At 55.3% G+C, this 14,912-nt stretch overlaps 1 protein-coding gene across 2 annotated transcripts in view; it reads left to right on the top strand.

Moving 5' to 3' along the window:
- Lmf1 (lipase maturation factor 1) overlaps positions 1 to 13,808 on the top strand; it is an 80,868-nt gene extending 67,060 nt beyond the window's left edge. For both annotated transcript variants that reach the window (XM_060363962.1, XM_060363961.1), the window contains 5 exons: positions 7,355 to 7,538; positions 7,990 to 8,143; positions 8,292 to 8,475; positions 9,064 to 9,176; positions 13,602 to 13,808. In XM_060363962.1, the coding sequence (XP_060219945.1) occupies positions 7,355 to 7,538; positions 7,990 to 8,143; positions 8,292 to 8,475; positions 9,064 to 9,176; positions 13,602 to 13,788 (822 nt within the window). In that variant the 3' untranslated portion in view covers positions 13,789 to 13,808. The remainder of the gene's footprint in view (positions 1 to 7,354; positions 7,539 to 7,989; positions 8,144 to 8,291; positions 8,476 to 9,063; positions 9,177 to 13,601) is intronic.
- Positions 13,809 to 14,912: the final 1,104 nt, after the last annotated feature.

Below are 14,912 nucleotides of genomic sequence, written 5' to 3'. Positions count from 1 at the left end.
ACTGGCACCTTTGCCATGGTGACCTTTGGCTGCTGACCTGTCTCTGACCCCTACCTGTTCACAAGCTCTCGGTGTTCCGTTATGTTGATTCCTTTTTGTCTTGTGCTTTAATCAGGGTACTTCTAGAAGCCGGGCAGAGATCCCAGAAAATTCCTTGTGCCCCAAGCCCCCACCATGTGTATTTCCCACTGACGGGCACAAGACGATGGCGCAGTGATGGCACATGAGTCACCAAAGTCCACAGAGTGTTCTTTGGGTTTGGACAATAGAGAATGTCTGTGCACCATCACCGTCACACCTTCCTCCCCTGAGAGTCCTTGGTGAACACTGGTTCATCTTCCTCCACACTGAGCTCTGGCCTCCAGTCTTCCCCAAGCACCTCAGAGTCAGGACCACAGTGTGTCGCCTCTCTAGCCAGCCTCTCTTAGTCATGTGTTTGAAGCTCCTTGCATCTCCCTACGGCTTAACTACCCATATCTTCTCAGAGCCGACATCCCCATGGAGTGCCTATTCCCCACACATCTTCCAGAGGCCACAGACAGTACCAGTCTTGAGATGACAAAAAGATGGGCCCCACTGGTCCCCAGACCCAGACCCGACCCTGCCTAGGCAGCAGGACCATCCAGCTGGATGGACCAGAAGAACCATATGGCAGAAGAACCACAGCCTTGGGTGTGTTTCTGTCTTGGTCTGACCTAGGTGTAAGGCTGGATAGAGTGGTAGGACGCTCCTGGACCTGTGTGGCTAGAAAGGTAGTTGGTGCCTAGGCTGGGACTTCTAGAATGTCACCCAGAGCCTCGGGGAGTGAGGGCCGAGTCAGGCACATCTGTTCCACACTAAGCCCCAGGGGATTTGTGCAGAGGCTGCCTTGATACTGCAGAGCCTCGGCTGCACAGGAGCCAAGACAGGTATCAAGAGTTCTCATCTGAGCATAGCAGATGCCTTGGGGACTGGGGTCTCCTGGGGTTCTGGAATCTCCTCTTCCTTGAGTACAAGGCGCTGCGCAGCAAGCTTCTCCCAGCAACTCCCATGTGGGAGAAAATGAAGAAGCCTACACCACACCCTCCAAGGAGCTACCAGCCACCGTTAACTCCTTGTAGTCTTTGCAGAGGCAGCAAGGCGTCCCCTAGCATTTGCTCTGTCAGTAGGGGATCCCTGGCTAGCAGTTTCCACCTGACTCTCATGGTGGAGAACGTGGAACTAGCCGCACCATGTCCAGAACAGAATAGAGCTGCCCAAGCCTATGGCTTTTCCCTAGGCCTGGTTTGATGTCCCCGAGATCCAGCTGAGACTCTTCCTGCTCACCAAACAGAGTTGAGTATAGGACTGGGGTGAGTCCGGGCATGGTCTTCACCATGCCAAGGGCCCCTGTGGAAGGTGCTGGGCGTGACTGGGTGTGCTCTTTACCATGCAGTGCTATGGCCACCCTGTGGCAGCTGAGCCCAGCCTAGCGTGGAGCTGCTCTGCCTCCTGACCCACTGGTTCCTGTGTTCCTTCCTGTGGGCCAGGCAGAACTTGAGTTCACTCACTTCCTCCCACACTCCGTTTACACAGCTGCTCCTAGGATCCCTGCAAGGCCACAGGAATCACGTGGGAAGGGCCGAAGAGCTCTGAGGGGATGACCCCGGAAGAGGCGGTATGATCAGCCCCCGCTGCTGAGCCAGGTCAGGACATCCGAGGCCCACCATGGTATCAGTCCCCACCAAGGAATAAGAAGGAGGTGGGGTTGGGCCTGAGACTCAGCAGTAGGAAGGCAGGAGAAGGTCTTGGGAGAGGCAGCTTTTGAGGTTGATTTCTCTGTTAAGGCCACATGAGGCTATCCAGATGCCTTACGAGCAAACATGTCTCCTCTGTGGAAGGTCCCTGTGACTACATACATGTCCTCTGTGGAAGATATTTGTAACTACCTGCATGCCCTCTGCCTCTGTGACCACATGCGCGCCCTCTGTGGAAGGTCCCTGTGACCACATACATGTTTTCTGGAAGGTCCTGTCAAGCTCCAGCCTCCCTGTGGAAACCTGCCTGCAGGCATGTGTCCTCTGTGGTAACTACAAGCCCAGCAGGGACATCCAGAAATCCCCCCTCTTCCTTTTGGGGTCATGTTGCATCTGCCCGGAACATCTGCTGTAACCTCTCTGGGGCTGAATTCCACCAACACACGTTCATCTTCTCCCGCCGTCCCCCAGCCTCACCCGCTCGCTCCACAGCACTGGGAGGGCCGTGCTCCAAGCCGGTCATCTGCAGAGCACACTGAGAGTTCGCTGAGGACTCTGCCGGCCAGGGGTAAACACAGATGGGCTGTGACGAGATTCATTTCCCTCAGAGGAGATGGCTGCAGTGACGCTAGAAGGAAAACAAGAAAGATAAGGTCCCTTTGGAGCACTTGGACCGTGTGTTGCGTGATGGATTCCAGCCTTACTGAACAAATAGGCTGTGCAGGGAGGGGATTCTGAACTTCGTGGGCTGAGCAGGCCTGACCCCTGAGCACGGCCACCATCCGTCCTCCTGAGCAGTGTGTCACAGGCTCTCCTCGGTGCTTTCTTAGAAACGGGACGTCACCTGGTGACAGTTAACCTGTGCCATCACCTTGGCTGGATTTAGAACCACTCTGGCGGAACACACCCTGGGTGTGACTGTGAGGGTGTTTCGGAGGGCATCCATTGAGGAGGGAAGACCCACGGCTCTGAATGTGGGTTATACCATCCCACAGGGGGGCCCGGACTGTGGGAAACAGGAAGAGGCAGAAAAGAGAGCTGCACACCTTCGTCTCTCTCTGCTTCTTGACTGCAGCCATAGTGTGTCCAGCCACCTCCGGTTCCCACTGCCACGCTTTCCCCTCCGTGGTGGACTGTATGCCCTCGAACTATGAGGCAAGCCCTTCCCTCCTTAAGCTGCTTTTGTAGGCTTTTCCACAACAAGGCCATGACCTCCAGGGTGGGGCTGTGTCATTCAGAGATCCCTGGTGTGAATTCATGATCGTCCAGGCAACTGAGGAAGCCTCATGCAATGCAGGGTCCTAGGCCATCAGCAGTTCAGATCACTGACTCTGCCCTTGGGGACTACGAACCCCTGGCTCATGGCCATAGACATCACCCCAGCCTCACCAGAGCAAGGGCCGACAAACACCTGCAAAAGGTGGACGTGGCATTGCAGCCGAGCGCTCAGCCACAGCCTCACCTCAAGGTGCTGAGTTGCAACCTCCCTGCTTGGGAGCTAGAGATGATTTGAATAGCCTGAGGTGTCTACAGGCAGAAAGAAAACAGTGACTAGTGTTTTCACCCTGTCCTCCTGTCCCTCCAAGAAGGTGCTGACTACAGCCTTCAAGGCAACAGATTCTAAAGCTGCATGCCCCAATAACCCAGCAGTAGCTGGGTCCCCCCTGAGAGCCCGACAACACTTCTCTACACCTTGCTTTCTATAAAAAAATGTATATATATAATTGGGAAAAGAAGGAATAGAGGCCTGCCACAGGCCCCTGAAAGCCAACCTGGGAGGTTCCTTGCACAGAGGAGAAAGCAACAGGGCACACAGATTAGAGGAGAGCAGCAACCCAGCCCGTTGCACCATGGGAAGTCTTAGGATCTGCCACCAAGAAGGCTGGTAGTCTGGTCCCAGTCCAAACTCAAGGACCAGGAACCAGGAAAGTTGTCCTCATCCTGGCTTTATCCACGGACCAGGAACACCCTCAGGCCAGAGCAGGAGGAGGTGGACATCCAGATCAGGTAGAGGAGATATGCCTTTTCTGGAGCCTTTTGTTCTTTCCAGACCCGTGGTGGGCAGGTGATGCCCAGTGCACTGGGCAGGGCAGTCATCTTCTGGCTGGTGTTCCAAATGCTTCTCTTCTGGACCACCGCACAGACCCCCAGAAACAAAGCTTCATCAGCCAGCTACCCAGCCTACTCAGGCCCCCACGTATTATGATTGCTCTGTTGTATCAAAAGTAAGCCAAGCACACAGCACACGCCTGTAACCCTCACACTCAGGAGGCAGACACAGGAAGTTGGGAGTTTGGGGGCAGCCTGGGCCCAGAGACCCTCCTGTCTCAAGAACATTCTTTGTTACAGGCTAATTGTTTTCAGTGGTAACAATCATCATACATTCTTCATTATTGTAAACAGTTTTAAAGACTCAAAATTTAAAATATGTGTATATGGTGGGGATGGGGTTGTGCCTGTGTGAGTGCCCATGCTACAGAGTCCAGAACAGGATGTCGAATGCTAAGTCACGTGACATGGGTGCTGAGCGAAAGTCGGGTCTTTGCAAGAGCAGAGAGTGCTCTTTTCTACTGAGCCATTTCTCCAAGCCCCAAAGACCTAAATTTTAATATGCATCTCACCTTTTTAGTACTCTGCACTGGAAAGCTCCAAGCTCACAGAGAAATCCGGCCCTGTCTGAAGAGTGCTTCGTTTTCTTTTTTACATTTTCCATTTACCAGAGCTCTCTTCATGGTTATCTCTCACTTTTTTCTTTAAAGACTGGGTCTCACTGTGTAGAGCTGGCTGACCAGCTCTGCCTCAGCCTCTTCAGTGCTGGGTTTAAAGTCATGCACCACCACCCCCAGCTCACTTTTTTTTTTTTTTTAAGATAGACTTCATCATGAGGCTGAGGCTAACCTTGAACTTGCAGCCCTCCTGCCTCCACTTCTTGAGTTCTGAGACACGCACCACCACACCTAGCTGTTTGACAGCTTCTTCTGTTTCCTCGGAAGGGCGTCCTTCCCCCGTTCTCTATCACACACCACTCCGGCAGAGCGCAATGAATGAGTCTTTCTCGTAGGTTTTGGAAATGGTATCAGGACCTGTATTGCCTCTTCAAGCCTGTTCCGGTTGTGACCTCCTGAGCTTCTTCTCACACATTCATTTAAATGTGTTCCCGTTCACAGCGTTATCCGGCTCTCATGAAAGGAGTCCTAAAGAAGAGAACATGAACAAGTCATTCCCTCAAGTCCCCCTGGTTGGGGACAATAAATGCACAGATCACAGAAGCACAAAAAGCCACAGGTGCAGGTTAGACCTGAGGCTGGTCACCCTTCTGGGATACCATGTGCTGGGCTCCTGGGGTGCTGTGGAGGACACCAAGACATAGGAGCTCTAGAACACTGGCGAGGTGGGGAGTTTGCCAGTGCTGGCCCCCTTGGGTGCTGGAAAGTAATGCATGTCTCAAGTTCCTGCTGGTGGGGGAGAGAACAGCACACATCTGGGTGCCAGAGTCCATATAATAGTGTTTCGACGAAGCTGGCCACATAGAGACTGAGGAAATGTTGTCTGGAGAGCCTTGGGGTCCCCTTCCCAGCCTTGACTCATGTGTGGATATTTAAGGGAGGCAGTGGGAAAGGGAGGGAGACACAGAGCCATGTTGTGTGGGTCAGGGTATGAGTGGGAGCCAGTTCAGGGTGAGTCCTGATAACCTACGAGGGCACTCCTGCCAGTCACAGTACAAATGCCGTATGCAGCTCTCAGTTGCTGAAGCCCCTGCGGGGAAGAGGGCCTATGAGAGTTCGCTTTTTGCCAAGTGTACTAGACCCTGGTGCCATGAGACACATTTTGATGAAAGCTAGGCCATTTGTTCTTCACCAGCCACGCTGGCTCTGGCCTCTGGCCTGCTTTGGCCTTGTTTGTACCTGTCTGAATGAGATGCACATCACGGTCCAGTCAATCCAGGGCCAGAAAGTAGAGAGAAGTCGGAACCACTTGGGCTCTTTCACTAGCCCTCAAGAAGGGACAGACCCATATGAAAGGAATATCCGGCTTTCCAGTGAGGTTTTACTTTGCAGGCCAGGTCAGCCACAGAGGGTAATTGACTTGGCTTTCAGGGACAGACAGGGACACCTAGATGTCTTCCACAGGCACCTAAATGGCTTCTACCATACCCCAGGGAATCTAGGCCTTCCTTCATTGGTACGAGGGAGCTTCGTTCGGCTTTGAGCTGCCATAGTCACAGTAACAATCCACAGCCATGGGACCATCCTGATCCTACTGAGACCCCCAGGGGCTCTCCTAAGCCTTTCTCTGTCCCCTGGGCTCCCCAGGCATGGTTCAACCAGCTTCTCACTTCTCGCTCCGACTCTAGGAAGTAAAAGCTGCCTCCTCCACCACCCTCCCATCAGGGGACCCCTCACCTCACCCCACCTCTTTGCCGTCTGGGTCATACTAGACCTCAGCAGAACTGGTCTGTCCAACTGCTATCCCGTGTCCATCCACAATGAATAGCTAAAAGGGAGGGAAGAAGTAACTGGCCCTGAGCTCACACGAGTCTCACTGAGGAGGCTTCTCAGCGGGGATAGAAAGCACTGGTTGTAAACTTCAAAAATTTAAACCTTCCAACCACCCAGTAAAAAGGTGGGCAGGCTGTGACTATGGGGTAAGTAGCCAACAAGGGATGCTAGGAAATGCGGTGCTCAGAAATGAGGCACCTGAGCGTTCAGGGGGAGAGAAGAAGATGAGACACGGCAGCACCATATGTTAATAATGCTGAGCCACACTTCAGCCCCACTCGTGGGAGTGGGAAGCCCTGTGGCCATCTTGGAAACTAGTCAGAGGGTCACCACTGCCTGTGCCTACTGCAGGAGCACAAGCAAGGACTCTGAGGTAGATGTCATCCCTGTAGGGTGACCTACAGCCTCCTAGAAGCTACCCTGCAGCTCATGTTCTGTGAAGCCTGAGAGAGCCGGCTGTCAGGCTCCATGGAATGTCTCTGGGTAGGGGTGTCTGGCTAGTGTAACCACACAGGTGCAAGCCACTGAGCTGTGCACCGCACAGGCGTGTTTTGCCATTTCATCCTTATATCCATTCAGTCGGTTTAAAGGTACAGGCTGAAGCCAGACATCCCAGCCTCTGTCCCTCTCGTTCATGACTCCCAGTCGGCTGCCACTGTCCTCCAGGTCTCGAGGGCATTTGTGGCGATCACGTCACTCTCTTTTGCCCTAGCTCATAGTGATGTCTCCTATTCCTCTTTTGCTTTTCGTGAACTCCGGTGACCTATAGGTTCTTATGCCCCCTCCCCCACCTACAGGCTGTACCTCAAGCCCCTGCCACTAGGCCTACCTCAACCAGAGTTGCCACCATGGGACATCCCAGGGAGCCCAGTATGCTCAGGCCACACAGATAGGTCTAGCCGAACCCTCCCCAGCCTTTCCTGTGCTTGCCAATTCCTGTAGCACCTGGGGTCTCAGTGAGACGTGCACCTTTAGAAAGGACTTGGGATCACAGCCCCAAGCTGAGAGGATGACAGCAAGGGGCTCGGGAGCCTCTCCAGAGCGTTTGCTGGGCCACTGGAGCATGGGCACCCAGCACAGACACACAGAGGGAGGAGCCCTGGGTCCCAAGCGTACCACAGTGTACATCTGCACCTACAGGTGATCCTCATCATCAGTGGGAATCTGAGCTTCCTGAACTGGCTCACCATCGTGCCCAGCCTTGCCTGCTTCGATGATGCAGCTCTGGGATTCCTGTTTCCCTCAGGACCTCAAGGCCTAAAGAACCAAGTGCTGGAGATGCAGAGAGAAGATACACAAGGGGTCCAGCCCAAGCCAAGATATGGTAGGTAAACCAAGAACACCGCTCCCCTCCACCCAGCAACACATGCCAGCCCATGACCCTCGTGCCTGTGTCTCATGAATTTGTAGGAAGGTTGGGTAGCCACCAGCTCCACAGCACTCGGCAAGGGGCGGGTGCCATAGGCCCTGAGAGGGAGCATCTACTGTCCCGGCCAGTAGTTGGCCCTTTAGCTACTTCCAGGGTCCCCTGGTATACAGTCACACTTCGTTCTTCACATTGGCTTCAGGAGATGCTCCTGGCTCAAGGCACCTTTCCGAGCCCACGGGTTGGGAGGCAGCAGCTTCCAAAGCCAGCTGGGTATGTCTGCAGGCCTTCTTGAGCCTGCAGTGGCAGAACAGCCGCCGAGGTTTTCTGAAAGGCTAGCACAGCTTTGCCCTGGGATCAGGAGCCTAGCCGGTGAGAACCAACCACCCCACCCCCACCCTCGGGCTAGGCTGCTTGGTGCGGCGAGTGGTCAACGTCTCCCTGGGCATCCTGGTGGCCTGGCTCAGCGTGCCTGTGGTTATCAACCTACTAAGCTCCAGGCAGGTCATGAACACCTCCTTCAACCCACTCAGGATCGTCAATACCTACGGGGCCTTTGGAAGGTATGGGCCAGGCATCCTACCTGGGGCACTGGGCTCTGCCCTCCTGTCCATCCGACTCCCTTTTGGGAAGCATGGGCTCACGGCATCACCCTCTCCAGCTGGGGAAGGTAAATATCGTGGACATACTGGCCTTCTCCATCTCTCCCAGTATCACCAAGGAACGGACTGAGGTGATCCTGCAGGGCACAGCTAGCCCCAATGCCAGTGCGCCTGATGCGGTGTGGGAGGACTACGAGTTCAAGTGCAAACCAGGCGACCCCTGGAGGCGGCCATGCCTCATCTCTCCCTACCACTACCGCCTGGACTGGCTAATGTGGTTCGCAGCTTTCCAGGTAATGATGCCCCACCTGCCATGGGGCTCTGACCTGAAGCAAACCCTCCTCTTCCCCCAGACAAGCCCTGCACGCATGCTCTTTGCAGAAGGTGCTCAGACTCCCACCAGGAGGGTCATAGAGGAGGAGGACCTCTCCTCAGAGGTGCATCCCACCCAAGGCACTAGACAGGCCCTGCCTTGACCTAGACCTGCCTGCAAAAGGTTCCTGTGGATAGCTCGGCTCTCCCAAGGCCCAGGCCAGTGCTGTTGTCAAGTGGGGGTCCAACACCTTCTGTCCTCGTCCCTCTCACGGTCACACCTAAGGCTAGGGCAAGTCGCCACATAGATGACACGGCTGAGGGCTGGCTCATGAGGGAGTGACCTTCAGGTGAGCCCCCCTCCCCCAGAGAGAGCAGGAAGCAGGCAGTTCCTGGGAGGTTGAAGGGTGGACCCTCAGAGGAAACCTACTCCTGGCACAGCTGACCACACTGCAGCCAGGGGGGAGGAGGTGTGCAGAGTGATGGGGCAGGGGCTACACCAGGGCGAGTGCCAGCTTACCGGGGAATGGCTGACCCCAGACCTGACCTAATGAACACTATCCTTCCAGACCTATGAGCAAAATGAGTGGATCATTCACCTGGCGGGTAAGCTCCTAGCTGGTGACGCTGAGGCCCTGTCCCTGATGGCCCTCAATCCCTTTGAGGGCAGGGCTCCCCCCAGGTAAGAGTCTCCTTATCCACTCAGTGCATGGTCAGCTGGGCCCGGGCTGGACACCCTGATACAGGATGTGGAATTCAGTAGCAACTAGAGGCTAGGAGACTGAGCAGTCCTGAACTGGCCCCATGCCCCCACCCCCCACCCCCGCCCTGTGTCCTGCCCACCATTGATGCTGACGGGAAAACACGGTCCTGTCTCTCCCTGGAGAAGCCTCAGGACAGCTGCACCTGGAGCTGCCCACAGCTGTCGAGGCTGCCGGGAGGGGTGCTTCGGGGCACTGAGCAGCTGCGAGTATGGCAGCCCAAGCAAGGGATCCAGCCAAGTGCCTCTGTGCATGCTGCCTGCTGTGGCACTGGGGATGTCAGGATATCCCTCCCCGGAGACCACCAGCTTCACTCCCCCTCTTCCCCTACCCCCCTCTGCCCAATACCCCGCAGCCACTGGGAGATCTGAACTAGGTACACACTGAACCGGACACGCTTTCCTGGGTTTGTCAGTAGCCGAACATCTCTGGCATAGAGCTGTGTCCTTCCACACTCAGGAAAGCTTTTTGCTGACCAACGTCCTGGCTGCTCTCTTGGGTTTGTGTCCCACCAGCCAGGCAGGGATAGGCGGAAGGCCTAGGCTTCGGACAAGGTCACCCGATTCAGCCAGAGGCTCGGAGGATGTGGTCAGGTGTATCTTGTGGGAACAAACCCTGCAGGCAGATACTGTGAATGTGAAGATACGGGCCCGGCTGCCTTCTGTGGGAATCAGGAATGAATCAATATGCCAAAGGGCACAGACCAACAGAGGGGCCATCATCACACTCTGCTTGATGACCTCCGCCTGACCCCTCCGCCAGCTGTGATTTCTCTGAAATGGGGGGTGAAATGGTGGGAGGATGGATCAGGCACTGAGCCTGGGTGCTGCCCATAAAATGAACATGGGAGCTTTTAACAGTAGGGGGGGAGGGGACCTAGCGAGGGACCCCAGGACCCCAGCATCAACTTCAACAGCAGCAGCAAATGCCCAGAAAGGAGCTGCTGAAGAGGCAGAGGCTACAGCGAGCCCCCTCTTCTCCAGCCAAAGCCACAGGCAAATGGCCCCACTGAGCAGAAAGACAGGAAGAGCCCGGGGCATATGGACTCCACCCTGAGAAAAAAGAGGCCACTCAGTGAACTGCTGGAAGGCCCTATAGTGCCCCAGACACTCACCACAGCAAGCAGTGCCAGCCTGGGTTCATGTTCTTGGTAGGGGCCTTAGCTTGCCACCTCCCCCTGGCTGTGCCAGGGTCAAAGGAGAAAGTCTGGGCTTCTAGCATGGAGTTCGAAGCCACACAACAGAAGGTCCGGACATGATTTGGGACCTCTAACGCCCAAGCACAGGAGGAACTAGGAAGACACTGAACTGATCAGGAAAAGCCAGTCGACGGATGACAACAGCTGATTCTCCCCACAGCAATCGTGCGGCCATTACGAACACAGCACACATTAAAAGAGTCAGCAAAGAAACAGAAGTCAGGGAGAGCTGGGAGGACTCAGAACAAAGGAGCGCATAGCCCCTGCAGGATGGGAGGAAGAGCTGGGATGTGAAGGAGGAATCAGCAGTGGCCTATGTAGGCAGTCAGCCGAGCATCTGGGTAGAGCGTGGGGCCTAGGATAGCAACAAGATCAAGAATGGGTGTTCGCAGAGTCCCTGAGGGGAAGAGCCCTTCCTGGGAAGGCATTAGTGAAGATTTCCCAAAGTTGGCAAAAGACACGGACCTGAAAGGTCAATAAGCAATGGGGACCCAGATGGCAAATCTTGGGGCAATGCAGACTAAGGCACAGTAAACAGGGAACTGAGCAACCAGAGCCAGAGCCACCACCTTGCCACTGAGGATCTAAAGTCACTGAAATCCAGATCTCACCCATTCAGCAAGGCTGGCTGACCAGAGAACCCTAGGGATCCTCTTCCTCCCGCCTCCCCAACACTGGGATTACAAGTGTGCACCACTGTTCTCAGCTTTTTTTTTTTTTAATGTGGGTTCTGGGGATCATAGACCTACTGATCTGTGTCCCCAGCCTTCAAAAAAAATCACTAAAATAATAATGAGAAAGAAGAAGAGGCTGGAAAGATGGCTCAGTGGTTCAGAGCACCCGCTGCTCTTGCAGAGGACCCAAGTTTGAGTCCCAGAACCCACATGTGCCTGGCAATCATGTATAACTCCAATCCTCTTCTGACATCAGGCACACGTGTGATACATACCCACACAAAGGCTCACCTCAAACCGATATGGGCAAGGAGGAAGTACAATGACGGGGAAAGACACGCTAATAGTAAGAATGACCTCAGCACAGGTAGCTTATCAGAGGCAAGGCCTGCAGAAGCCTTCCTCACTAAAGCGTACAGACCCATGGCAATGCCGCAAACCGTGTGAAGAAGATGGCAGGGTCGGAAGAGGAATCGGCGGGCCCGCAGTTGCGGTGGGAGCCCGTCACTCCTCTCGCAGCAGCACAGTGTGAAACATCAGGCACCTGAAACACAGTACCACCAAGCAGCAGCACTAGCTGTCACCACGTGTGCTACCCACGTGGGGCGAGCAAGGTGTGTGGGAGAAGCAGGAGGCTCCATCGGACTGAAGGGGAGGCACCACCATGCTTTTCGGCTCACCGGAAACAGAGCAGTGATGTCCTGAATACCATCAAGCCATCAGGGCACTGCCAGGACTGCCGGGGAGGCAAGCAGCACGGCCTCCCTGGGGGATGACTCAGTGGGTCCTAGAAAATGAAAGCTGAGCTGAACCCAACCACGAGGCTCATGGACAGCCATTTAACCCCATACAGCAAGACCAATCCCTGCAAAACCCCCACAGTCAGGGGAGCTGAAAATGGTACAACTGCCCTTCCCCAGGAGGCCCAGGCAGACCGCAAGACATGGCTCCCTCAAGGTGTTCCTGCTGTGGACACTGCTTCCTGCCCAGCAGCACGAGGTCTCCAGCGCCTGTGAGCTTCTAGAAGGCCGTGCTGGGCGGAAGCAGCCAGTTCTGAAGGCCACGTGCTGTACAGTTCCATTTCAAAGACCAAAAGAGCACAGATAGCGAGGGAGGACTGGTAAGACAGGATGTCCTGCTGGGAGTGTCAGGTCCTGGCCGGGATATCTTACCATAGTTTCAGAAGCCGTTGCCTGTTGAGTCTGGTCTCAAACACCCTACCTCGGTCAGTGTCCTGGCTTGCCTCCCATTGCTATAAATACCCCAGCCCAAGACAACTTGGGGAAGGATGGAGCGTGTTCTAGCTTACAGGTCATGCGCCATCATCAAGGCAAGGCCAAGGCAGAAGCTTCGGGGGCAGAAGTGGAGGCAGAACCTGACGCAGACAGCACAGAGGAGCACTGCTCACGGGCTTGCTCCTCATGGCTTGCCCAGCTTGCTCTCCTCTATAACCCAGGGCCACACGCTTGGGAGTGGCACCTCGCACCTTGTGCTGACCTCCCAACTCCATCATCAATCAAGAAAATGCTCCCACAGACACACCTGTAGGTCAGTCTGATGGAGGTTATTCAGAAGTTGGGGTCCCCTCCCCCTCCTCCCCGTGACTGGTTTGTGTGTCACATTGATTTAAAAAAAAAAAAAAAAAAAAAAAAAACTAACCAACCCAGCCAGGTTCTAGAAGTTTCCAGGGCTGGTGCCAGTCCTCCTCAGTACCCTCAAGGACCTGCCAGGGAAAGCACCAGGCCCTGGCTCTTCCTCCAACCTCCAAGGCCCAACACTGGGCACCTGAGCCAGGACCTCACACCCTTTGGCTGTAAGTTGGTCCAGGCCCTAGACCTTCGACTCTATCTTGAGAAGAAAATGAAAGCGAGAGGGCCAACCCAGAGAAAACCGAGTGACCTCGCAGCGGGGGCCTTCCCAGAGGCCTGCATCCCTGTCCTCACCAGCCTTGTGAAATTCAGGATCAGGACCCTCCCCCCCCCACCCTCCGATTCAGAAGAGGGACCCTGTGACAATTTCCGAGGCACAGTCTTACCCTCTCCATGATCAGCTATGGAGTCCAGCATGGCTCTGCTCAGGACCCCCACACTGGCCACCAGTACCCCCCTCAGGGACCCTTGCCTACTCAGGTCTGAACACCAGAAGAAGGAAAGGTGGCAGCAAGTCTCTCCCTGGTCCCATCACAAGGCTTGCTGTGTCCTGTGCACACCCTGGTAGGACAAGTTGGAGAGGGTGGATCATGGAGACGGCATCACCTAGGCTGCCCCTCAAGTCTAAAGATGTGGTTTGCACCATCACGGGAGACCAAATGTGCCTGTTTCACATCCCAGATTTGTAACGGGCCCGGGAAGGTTTTGATCATGAGGCTGATGGGGTTCCACCCAAGGATTGCAGGGACCTAGGCCTGCCTTCTGGGGTGCAGAGCAGCCCGAGGGGAGCAAAGAGACAGCAGGCTGACCCGTTGTCCCCTGCAGGTGGATTCGAGGAGAACACTACCGGTACCGGTTCAGCCCCCCAAGTGGCCAGCACGCTGCCCAGGGCAAGTGGTGGATACGCAAGCGGATCGGCCCTTACTTCCCCCCACTCCGCCTCGAGGATTTGAAGGACTACTTTAGGTCTCGGGAGTGGCCACTGCCAGAACCTCACCCACACACACCCTGAAATAAAGACCAGAGACTTAACTCCTTTTCTGCCTGTACTTTCTGCTGTGGCCACAGGTCCCACACAGTGACCAGGCGGCCCATGGGTCCTGCCAAGAAGAGAACTGAAAATGGCTGTGCTTCTGTAACTGTCAGCCTCCTGCCTCTGTCCCCAGCACCTTGCTATCCCTTCCCTGTTATAGAGAAAAGCCTAATCAACCCCATGCCCTGCATGTGACCACACTGTGGGGTGACCCCGGCACCGGGTCTCCCCTTTAGCTTCGGAGCACCAATTCCTCTCATCCTCTATCCAAACGGGCACCCACCCACCCTGACTCCAGTACCGCCCTGCTGCCTACATTCACGTCACAGGAGGCCACTGCCCATATGTGGACGACCCTTTCTTAGTCTGAGCTACGGCAGCAGCCCCAGGGGTCCTCAGCTTCCCTGACCTGACCAGCTCTGGGCCTATGAGTACATCAACCACGCACTCAATAGGCCCAGAGCTGAGTCTTCATCACAAGTCCAGTGTGGCAGTACAAAATCATCACTGCCATCTCCCTGAGGGAAAGGAGGCTTGCTGTCCTCAGCCTGCTCCCTCCGCAGGACCCCTTACACACTACCTGGGCACACACACACAGAAACAGGAGCTCATGGGTCCCTTGCACGCTTTAGTGTAGTGGTATGTGGAAAGCCTGGGTAGAAGCCCCGTGTCCAGTTTGTGGCCATAGGCCAGCCTCACGTGGGTGACCTGTGGAGGGCCCAGCAGAGCCATGTCAGTAGGGACCTTGGCCGGGAATGCATAAGGCTTCCCTTCACGGAATGGACAGAACCTCCCAGGCTCACTGGCTGTAAGGACGGCAGGGACTCTAGGAACACTTCCCCAGCCCCCTTCTTGCTGAGCCCGGTGTCTGGAGCCCATGTTCCCCGCCCCTGGGCCACACTGCAGAGGATCCCAGAAGGCACAATGAAAAGGTTCAGCTGAGGAGGCTAGTTAATGGGGGCACAAGTGTGGTCTGTGCAGAGCACCCCCTCAGCCTGTGGGGGGTGGGGAACAGCCAGCCCAGGTGCAAACAGAGAGCCCGTGTTCCAGCTCCCAAGAAAACAGGGCACCCTGTGTGTGTCAGGGACAGACAAGCCTCAGAG

This window comes from Meriones unguiculatus, chromosome 11 (assembly GCF_030254825.1).
Source record: "Meriones unguiculatus strain TT.TT164.6M chromosome 11, Bangor_MerUng_6.1, whole genome shotgun sequence".
In the NCBI taxonomy this organism is placed as follows: Eukaryota; Metazoa; Chordata; class Mammalia; order Rodentia; family Muridae; genus Meriones; species Meriones unguiculatus.
Note: the sequence above shows the minus strand (reverse complement) of the source record. Positions and strands in the feature narration are given on the sequence as shown.